Source organism: Solanum dulcamara, chromosome 2 (assembly GCF_947179165.1).
Source record: "Solanum dulcamara chromosome 2, daSolDulc1.2, whole genome shotgun sequence".
In the NCBI taxonomy this organism is placed as follows: Eukaryota; Viridiplantae; Streptophyta; class Magnoliopsida; order Solanales; family Solanaceae; genus Solanum; species Solanum dulcamara.
In genome coordinates, this window is record NC_077238.1 from 82,931,792 (window position 1) to 82,942,710 (window position 10,919).

A 10,919-nucleotide genomic window follows, 5' to 3' on the forward strand; every position below is an offset into this window, starting at 1 on the left:
TTTATTCTTAAAATTTATATAATGCATATTATTTTGAATGCAACAAACCAAACACTCAATAAAAAATAGTCCCATCATAACTAATCTCATGATAACTTATTCCATCATAACTAATCTCATCATAACTTATCCCATCATAACTAATCTCATCATAACTTATCCCGTCATAACTAATCCTATCATAACTTGTATTCAAACCAAACGACCCCGAATAATATTGTTAATATTTATATTAGTAAGGATCAATTCAAGTTTATAAGATGTTGATCATTTAAATTTATTTACTAATATGAAAATATATATAATTTAATTCAATATTTTAAAATATAATCTAATATAAAGAGTAGACAATTTTTTATTTTTTAATCTAAATTTTATATTATTTAAACAAAAATAAAACCATAAAGTTCACTATTAATTAAAAAATTTAGGTGGCCTAAAACAATGAATTCACTAGCCTAAAACAAAGAATTCTCCGATTATATTTAGAGGTATGAATTTAAATACATATCTGAATATTAAAATATTTTATTGAGATTTAAATACAAAATAATTAACTGTTTGTTTTCTCAATCAATAGGCTAAAAAAACGTCAAAAAAGGTTCCAGAAAAAGGTCCATTTCTTTTAATAAATATTTGACTATTTTGTCAAAGTTGACAGCAATAGGAGTCCTGCCACTATTTGTTTTTTTTTGGCAAAGTGAACAATATTAAGAGTCCTAAGTCCTAACATGTAGGAATCCTATTCCGTCTTGTTTTTGGTAAAACAATAACTACAATAAAAACTTTCAAATACCACACTATTGTCCACTCTAAATTATGGTAAATCACAAATTCTAATTTTTAATGAATTCTAATAAGTAATACAATTTAGAGTGTGTCCAAAATTGAGAATCAGAATTAAGTTTCGTTTTGAATTCCTCTTCTCTGTCTTTTTTGACGCTATTCGCTATCACAAATAAAAATAATAACTACGCCACTTTTATTTAATGAAGCATCAGAATTCATAAATTGAAAGAAAACTACTATATTGAAGACTTTAAATTTGATATTTATATTTTTCTTTATTTGAATTATGTATAAACTTTTAATATTTAGGAATTGTAAATTAGTTAAACTATATCTATGTTAAGTAATTAACTAATATATTCGCGTAATTTTTCCAAAAAAAATAAATCAAATTTTGTGCATATCTCCTCTTCTTCTTCTTGGGTATGTTTATACAATGAAGCTTCACTACTACTATTGTTGGTCTTTCTTCCCTCCTGCTTATTGTAGTAATAACATGTCCAAAAGACAATTCCTTTCAATGCCAACAATGACAAAAGCACTATTGTAGTAAAAACACAATTTTATTTTTCATTATAGTGACGTTTGAGAAGGATTGCAAGAAAAGTATAAGAATCAATACAAAGTAAATAAAACAACAAATAAATTGTTTTTTTTTTCAAAAGACCATCCAAATATTAAATTATAGTATTCTAATTTGAATTACAAAGATGGATCGCAACAGCTTTTACTAAAAAATATCGAAGAATTAGGACTTTAAAGGGGATTCCTAAAGCCCATATAAATCTCTTGCATAATCACCATATATATATGAATTTGAAGGGGATTCCTAAAGCCAAACCACTATATTTTCCAACATGGGAACAAATGAGAAACAAAATCTTACATTGTTTTTCATCTTACACTCAATCGTATGAAGATATGCAGCATGAAGATCAATCTTTTCTGCTCCGAAACAATCCAACATAACAACCATTGTTACTGTACCATTGAGTTGTAGCTTATAGGGAAGTTTAGAACTCACAATACGTAACTCCTTAAGGTTCAACAAGAGGATAGAATACCCTCCAAATGTTCGCTTTCTAACACAACACCGTGCAAAGAAAGGGTCATGAGGGAATTAAAATGGACTTTGGGACTTGATAAAATAATGCAGAAGGACAAAAACAAATGTTTTAATGAAGATGCCTGATACAGAATATCAAGAGAAAATGTAATGAACTTGCTGGAACGGTCAGGGATGGGTAAAAGAGGATGGCACTCAAAGGAAAGGCGTAATATTTCAACACCTAATCTAGATATAGCTTGCAACCAATGACTGAATCCACTAATAAACTCTTTGGCAAAGCAACAGTTCATCTCAATATGAGCCACTCTATCACCGGAATGGAGTTCTATAGACCGGTTTAATAGTTTCTTGAATTTGTTCTTTTGTTGATGGTAAGGATAATCACTGTGTATGTCAAGCCCGAACATATTAAGGCAATTGAATTTTAATGTAGTCCGTGGACCACCAGTCGGGTGCACAAAGGAAAACAAATATTTCCACCTTGTAGATAAAATGGTTGTCCTAGCATCATCGCGTACTCTCAAATTTCCAAGAATGAAAGACAAAACATCATCTGGTAGCTGACTCAAATAATCCTCCTCTTCCTCCTCTTCGATGTAGTCCGTGGACCACCAGTCGGGTGCACAGAGGAAAACAAATATTTTCACCTTGTAGATAAAATGGTTGTCCTAGCAGCATCGCGTACTCTCAAATTTCCAAGAATGAAAGACAAAACATCATCTGGTAGCTGACTCAAATAATCCTTCTTTTCCTCCTCTTCTTTTTCTTCTTGGCTATGTTTATACGATGACCTATTGTAGTAATAATAATATGTCCAAAAGATTCCTTCCAATGCCAGCAATTGTAAAAACACTTCTAGTCCTGAACAACATAAAAACACAACTTGTTTTCATTACAACAACAACGTAACACACTCAAGGTAAACATAAACGCACAAGTGAAGTTTGGAAAGAAAAGTATAAGAATCAATAGCAAATAAAACAACAAATATAGTTTGTTTTCTGGAAAGAAAATATCCATACAATTCTAATTTGAATTACAAATTGTTTAAAATTAATTACCTGGTAAAGGCCCCATGGTAAAAATTGAGCAGCTGCTGAATCAAAAGTGAATGCTTTAATCTGTATCCACCAATAAGCAGTTAGTATAATTTTATAAATAGGCGTTTTAGTACCCTAATACAACCCAACTCCACCAAAAATAAATTACTACTCTATTATAATTGATGAAGATTTGGCCAAAATATAGTTATGGTTTCTTTTTTTTGGGTTAAAACAATAAATAAGTACTCTATTTTTTGACATTTTAACTTTTAAATTTTTTGGTCAAAGTGCAATAAACTCCTCCTTATAAATTATAGTAGTAATATAAGTTTTTAATATACTACACTATATTCCAGTTTGTCAACTAATGTGTAGCAATATAGGACTATTAATTATCATCAATTACGAAAACACATAATATTTATGTATGAATGTTGATACCATACAATTGTAAAGCACTGCATCTAATTTATATGTAATATAATATATATATAATATTGTGCATATATTTTAATTTATAAATACTAACAGAGAAAAGAAAAGTTCCTCTCAATCTCCCCAAGATTGTAACGACTTATTTATTTTTCAATTTATTGAAGATGCATACGTAAGCTCATAGACAAATCTCTCTAAAATACTTACTCAAGATGGCAGAATCTCGTATTGATAACGGTGTTATGAAACTATATAAAATGATAAGAAGAATAAAGTAGGAAGAGAGAAAACTTCTTATTAAGAGTTAATTACAAAAAAGGATTTTTTTTTATTTATAGAGAAAAATTGACTTGGTCAGATTCTAACTTTTTGTTTATAAAAGTACTCTATTTTTTGACATTTTAACTTTTTAATTTTTATATTTAAATAATTTAATAATGATTAAAAAAACACCTTAAACCCTTCAATTGACCTCAAAAAACCCTTCAATTTTTTTTAAAATTGAAACCTTAGGGAATTACAATATAAATGTAAACGCACGAGTGAAGTTTACAAGGAAGATAATTGCCAGGTCATTCTGGTCGGAAAGAAGCTTACTTACACCGTACAAAAATCAAAAAGACAATTCAAAGCAAATAAAATAACAATAGCAATTTGAAATCTCAAAAAGAGAATCCAAATGTATGTTAAATTATAGTATTCTAATTTAAATTACAAATCGATCTTGCTTAAAATTTGTGGAAATAATAAGTTAATTACCTGGTAAACTCAGCATGCATAAAAATTAAAGAGCAGCAGCTTCCACTAAAAGAATCAAATCAAAGGATTAGCAAAGAAGATAAAACAAATATAGTATAATGGTTTGGCATGCCTCATGGAAAGAGCCCTCAAATATTTGGTAAGTCAGGAGGTATTACGAGAATTAATAATTAAGAAATTCTAAAATAATATATTGTTTGAACAAAATATATTTTAAAATTTAAGAAAAATAATGCTAGAAAAATCTAAAGTTTAAAATATTGAAATTGTAACCTTTCATATCTTTATTAATTGGTATTTATTACACGGCACTTCAATTTGAAAAGAATCCAAGATTATGTAAGTAGTATTTTTTATCACTCTTTTTTTAAAATTGTAATTTAATTATATTTATAATATTTAAAAGTAAGGAATTCTAAATATACGATAAGAGGAAAATCTATATTATATTAAAAACTGAAAGTTTTTTAAAATGTTATTCCACAAAAATAGGCAAAAGAAAGTCAAAAAATGTCTCCAAAAAAAAGGTTTAAAAAATAGGCAATTTTTTTTCAAAAACTGTCCAAAAAAAAATGATCTAGGGTATCCACTAATAAAATTGTCAATTACTAATTTTTAAATAATTAGGAGTTTTTTTTTGGCTTCAAATGTCTACCCATTAATTATTCAACTCCAAATAATAATTATATATTAAACTAATGTAACATTTATTTGTTTGGCTCATGTATTCAACTTTAAATGTTTTTTAAATTATGCATTATATTATTAAAAGATTATTATTTTAAATAAAACTTCTATAATAATCACTAAGTTATACGTGCAAAGCACATATTTCTCAAATTTTATTATTAATATTTCCGAAGAAGTTAAAATTATAGAAAGATAATCAAATGTCAATGAAAAAAAAAACTAAAAATTTAAATTTGTTTTTTGTACATATTTTATTTATTGGCTATTTTGGCAAAGTAAACAGCAATAGGAGTCCTACCACTATTTTTGTCCCTTTTTTTGGCAAAAAGTGAACAATATTAAGAGTCCTAACACATATAGGAATCTTATTCCGTCCTATTTTTGGTAAACTAATAACTACAATAAAAAATTTTCAAATACCACACTCTAAATTATGGTAAATCACGAATTCTAATTTTGAATGAATTCAAATACGCGATAGAGTACAATTTCCATCTTTGTCTCCTAACTCGACATACAAGTTTTAAAAAATTGTCGTCTTAACAATCGTAACCACTAACATAGCTTCTGTCTTTGTGGACTTTCTTAAGGGTCCGCTTTTCTTTCTGGTCTAAGCACCTGGCCAACTTTGTATATGCATTCTTCTTTGCTTTCACTTTTCCTTCAACTTCTTCGTTCCACCACCATTCTCCTGCCACGAAAGTTACATTTCGATACCTGTTCACACTCCCGCTATTATAGATTTTTAATTAAGTAATATTATTAATTTTTATATTTAAATATTTTTTAAGTAAACTTTGAAAATACTTAAATAATGATTAAAAAAAAACGTCTTTGGGCTTTTCTCACAAAACATTCTTAAACCCTTCAATTGGCCTCAAAAGAACCCAAAAAAACTTTTTCATCTAAAAGTTGCTTCTTTTACTTCAACTTTTACACACTTGGATTCTCCAATACGATCTTCTTCTCAGGTAGTTGAAGACCCTTTTCGGGTTATTAGTCTTTTTTTTGTTTTTGCTATTTTCTTGCCTCGTTTTAGGCAATAGGGGTGTTGGAAGCTACATTTGTCCATGGGTGGGTATGGGTGGGCGTGGGGTGGGTGATTCTTGTTTCTTTGTTAGTGGGTTTCTGAAAAATGTAGTCTTATTTATGTTCATTGAATTGTATATGGATTTTTGGGGTTTGGTGATACTTGTTGAAATAAATCATGGTTTCTTTAATGTACCATTTTTGTTGTAGATTTGGTTCTTTTGTTTATGCTTAGTGCATTTATCTGTTTTTAGGGAAATGAAATGTGAATGCAAATTGGGATTTTTTTCGAGATGAAACAACCTTAATACAAAAATGAGGGAGACTGCCTCTTTTCCAAAAAAATTAACTATCAACATTGTTTGTTGATAGTGTGTTTAGTTATCTTTGAATGTCGTCTTTTTGTACATACTATCTGATGCATGAGACCATGTCAAATATTGTTTTCCGTGTGACTTCTTAGTTGGAGGAAGCCTTTTACCGTTCTTTAGAGCTTTGTGGGGTGGGTTCTATCTTTGCCGTCATTTGAATCTTGATTTAGCTATGTCAAAGGGAAGAATAACTAAAATCATAGAAATGTATACCTAAATGCTAATATCTTTTAGAAATGCTCTGTTGTTTCTCTGTAGTATGTGCTAATTTTTCCATTAAAGATATAATCTTGATACTCCCTACTCTGTGTTTTTGCTTAACAAGGCTCTAATTTAGATGGTATATCACATTCTCTCTGGTAAAAGGATTCAGTTAGCTTTAGGCCTCGGTTAAGCTCTCCCTGTGTGCTATATTTGAGTTCATAAAAAGAAATGTTAGGGATCCACAAAGAGCTCACCGTCATTTCAAAGGTGGTTTTGCAATGAAAGCAAGTACCTCTTGGTGCTTCTTTTTTTCTGTCAAATGCTGGAACAGACTGAAGCTATATTGTTTTGATGAAGTAATCAAATTTTATTAACTAAAAGGGCAAATAACGCCCATATACAAGGAGTATGCCTAAAAAGTAGGAGTAAACAAATATAGTTTTCTACAGATAGAACTCAATGTTCTATGGTAACAGGAATTTCATGGGCACATCAAAAAGAAGTAAGGGTTAAGAGGCCACTCTTCATTGGTACAAAGTCTCTCTCTCTCTATACCCAAAAGGCTCTTCTATGCTAGAGGAGCAACATCCCAGTCTCTATGTCTTCTCTTCAGTCTCCAAGAAGTCCAACTGTTTCGTTCTCGAGAACCTTGTTTATTTTTGTTTCTTTCTTGAGAACCTTGACTTTGTTGTTTCTTTCTTGAAATTATTGTCTTTTTGTCTAACCTCGTTGAACATCCTCCTTCAAAGAACTCGTTTTTTCGCACCTCACAAAATTTTGTCATGAATGTATGTGAAGGCAAAAGCCTATAAATGGTAATTCAAGTTGAAACCCGTTTAGGTGTGTCAAGCTTCTTGACATCCTGTTCTATTAGAATAATGCCCTCTAACTAGAAATTAATAATGTGTAAGCTGCCATTATGAGGAATGAGTTGCTGTGAGCAAATATGTATAAGTATTCGATGAGATGAAAGGCGTTGATCAAGGTGTCTGTTTTTTCCATTAGATATAATTGAGAATCCAAATACTAGAGGAACTCTAATCTCTCCTAAGAATATTTGATATGGTTGCAGCGCCAAGTCCAACACTTCCTCAAATGCAACCTACTAGTGAAATTTAAGGGCATGGATGCTTTTCTATAAGTTCATGGCTTTTATGTAGAAGATTTTCTTGGATTTTGACTGTATATTAGATAAGATTAAAAAAGACCACATTCGCCAAAAGGTGCAGGTAAGCATACATTGTGAATAAAATGAGAGCTGGCCACTTGACGTGGCTTGGTCACGTCCTGCATCGGCCTTCATATGCACTAGTCCATAGGTGCAGAACTATGATGAGTAAAAGTGCTAAAAGGGGATGGGGTAGATCTAAAATCACATGGAAAGAAATTGCCTGGAAAGACCTACAATTTCTTAGAATCAGTGCTGACTTAGCTAAACATAGGGCACAATGGAAGATAAAGATTCATATAGGTGATATCTTTTAGTTGGGAATAGGTTTAGTCTCATTATTACGTTCATTTTGAACCTATTTCTTTTCCAGGAGCATTTTGACTTAATCGATCTATATGTAAACAATATATTTTTCACATTTATTTTTGTTTGGTATGAATTATGATGATGACATGAGTTAAGATTAAACAAAGAAACATGGTCAGTGAGGATTCATGTAGCCGACCCCAACTTGTTCGGGATTAAGGCATAGTTGTTATTGTGCATTGTATATATAGTCTTAATTCATTATTGATGGTTGTTTCACACACATTTGGTTTTTCGATATAGTGTTCTTAACTTCATATTGGTTGTGTAAGGTACATGACAGCTTAAAATATTGAATTGATGATTATTCATGATCAATTGACCAAATTGACATTTTATAGGACATTCTCTTAATACTTTTTAAAATCCATTTGGAGATATATCCACCAAAGCATGGATGATGTCGACATAGAATTGGATGAACTGGAGTTAGTTGCTGCTGCTGCTGGTTACCACTATTATAATTGTATAACTAGGCAGCCTTCTCGTGGTTCAACTCCTAAAGGATCTGGGTTCTTGAGCGAACTGCTCAGTGCCGACAATAATGTGTGTCGGGAAATGTTAAGGATGGATAAACATGTTTTTCACAAGCTATGTAATATCCTTCGAGAAAGAGGCATGCTACGTGACACAGCTGGTGTTATGATAGAGGAGCAACTGGCAATCTTTTTAAACATTGTTGGCCACAATGAACGCAACAGGGTAATACAAGAGCGTTATCAGCACTCTGGTGAAACAATAAGCAGGCATTTTAATAATGTATTGAGGGCACTTAAGTCGTTATCCCGTGAGTTCCTTCAACTTCCTCCAGTCAGCACTCCTCTCCAGATCCTTGAAAGTAATAGATTCTACCCGTATTTTGAGGTTAGCCTCTGATCCCCTTCTTTCTTGTTTCATTCCATTGTAGATTGGACTTATTGACCTGACCTTTTTATTACAGGATTGCATTGGTGTAATCGATGGCATGCGTATCCCTGCTCATGTGCCAGCCAAGGATCAATCTCGTTTTCGTAATAGGAAGGGTATTTTGACCCAAAATGTATTGGCAGCATGCACATTGGATCTCCAATTTATATTTGTCTACCCTGGCTGGGAAGGCTCAGCTACAGATTCACGGGTACTGAGAGCAGTTCTAGATGATCCTGATCAGAACTTCCCTCCAATTCCTGAAGGTTGTTCATAATTATTAAACAGAATAGTTCTGTCTTTACTTTTGTTCATTTTCTTTTCTACACATACTGAAACAACTCATTGATATTTATCAACAAATTGCCTGTTGCAGGGAAATATTATCTTGTTGATACAGGTTATGTTAATATGGATGGATTTATTGCTCCATTTCCAGGAATTCGGTATCATCTTCCTGAATATCGGGGTGCTAATCTATTACCTCGAAATGCAAACGAGTTATTTAACCACCGGCATGCATCACTTAGAAATGCCATTCAGAAATCTTTTGATGTGCTGAAAACAAGATTTCCAATCCTCAAACTTGCTCCTCAATATGCTTTTCATACACAGAGGGACATAGTTATAGCTGCATGTGTTATTCACAATCACATCCGGCGTGAGGAAAAGAGTGACTGGTTGTTTAAAGACATTGAAGGAAGATATGTAGAAGAGTTGCCTGATTTAGATGACAATCCTGATCCACACTTGGCTTTTCAGGTACAAGAACAGAGTGCCTCTGCCTTGAGAGATTCCATTACAGCAGCAATGTGGAATGACTTTATCAATAAATGGGATGAGTGGTGATTCATGTTTCTTGGAGAGAAGATGTGAATAGCTTCATGTGTTCATGGGATGAGTGGAGAAAAATTATACCCCATATTCACAATCGACTTTCCGTTTTTGATGTTGGTGGTGTACGGGGCCGCACACTTAGACTAATTCCACTGGGTACTTGCTGCTTTTCACCAGCACAGGTACCGGGAGCGATCTGTTTTAGAACCTTATATATAAGATGCTAGATGTTGATAGATGTTGATTAGAGGTTTTGACCTGACTACTTTCCTGGATATAATGTCTAAGAGGAAAGGTAGATTTGGTGTTTGCCATAGTGAGAAGCATTCAGTTTCTGCTTTGTCATAGTAAGTTGTAATATTAGCAAGATAACATTCATGCTTCAACCTGAGAATCATCTTCTTTTCCTTTTTTTGTGCCCAAATTTTGAGATGTTTTCTTCTCATTCAGTTGTTATCTATTGATAATAGTATCTTATATATATCATTGTCAACCTGGATGATAGCAAAAAGTTTTACTTTGAAAAAAAATGTTTTTTATTGGTGGTGCTTGTGGTTTGAATCATGGCCTCTAATGTGTCTGCCCCTTTTTGCAGTGGTCATCACCAATGCCCCCACGAAATTTAAGCTCAAATAGAGTTAGTGTCACATATTTCAAAAAATTGAGAGATTAATACACACGAAAAATTAAAATGATTCTGAATTCCAGTTTCTGAAACATCAACTCATAAAATAGATAGCGATGTTTGCCTTTCTGAAACTACTAAATTGGATCAAACTAATTGTTTTAACTATATTGAAGACTTTAAATTTGATATTTATATTTTTCTTTATTTGAACTATGTATAAACTTTTAATAATTAGGAATTGTAAATTAGCTAAACTATAACTATGTTAAGTAATTAATTAGTATATATTTGCTTATTCGCGTAATTTTTCCAAAAAAAAATCGGATTTTGCACATATCTCTTCTTCTTTTTGGGTATGTTTATACAATGAAGCTTCACTACTACTATTGTTGGTCTTTCTTCCCTCCTGCTTATTGTAGAAATAACATGTCCAAAAGACAATTCCTTTCAATGCCAGCAATGACAAAAGCACTATTGTAGTAAAAACACATTTTTTTTTCATTATAGTGAAGTTTGAGAAGGATTGCAAGAAAAGTATAAGAATCAATACAAAGTAAATAAAACAATAAATAAATTGTTTTTTTTTTCAAAAGACCATCCAAATGTTAAATTATAGTATTCT

At 31.5% G+C, this 10,919-nt stretch overlaps 1 protein-coding gene across 1 annotated transcript; it reads left to right on the plus strand.

The window, feature by feature from the left end:
* The first annotated feature begins 5,591 nt into the window (after positions 1–5,591).
* Positions 5,592–10,150, plus strand: LOC129881168 (uncharacterized). The gene is made up of 4 exons (XM_055955549.1): positions 5,592–5,756; positions 8,268–8,790; positions 8,867–9,098; positions 9,209–10,150. Exons 2-4 carry the CDS (start codon positions 8,320–8,322, stop codon positions 9,679–9,681), a joined length of 1,176 nt encoding a protein of 391 aa, XP_055811524.1. The 5' UTR covers positions 5,592–5,756; positions 8,268–8,319; the 3' UTR covers positions 9,682–10,150.
* Positions 10,151–10,919: the final 769 nt, after the last annotated feature.

What these genes read in the sequence shown, in the direction of transcription:
- LOC129881168 (XM_055955549.1), top strand. Translation starts at nt 8,320, where the DNA reads ATGGATGATGTCGACATAGAATTGGATGAACTGGAGTTAGTTGCTGCT. An exon ending in GATTCTACCCGTATTTTGAG is followed by an intron (nt 8,791 to 8,866) that starts GTTAGCCTCTGA and finishes TTTTTATTACAG; the next exon opens with GATTGCATTGGTGTAATCGA. An exon ending in CTTCCCTCCAATTCCTGAAG is followed by an intron (nt 9,099 to 9,208) that starts GTTGTTCATAAT and finishes TGCCTGTTGCAG; the next exon opens with GGAAATATTATCTTGTTGAT.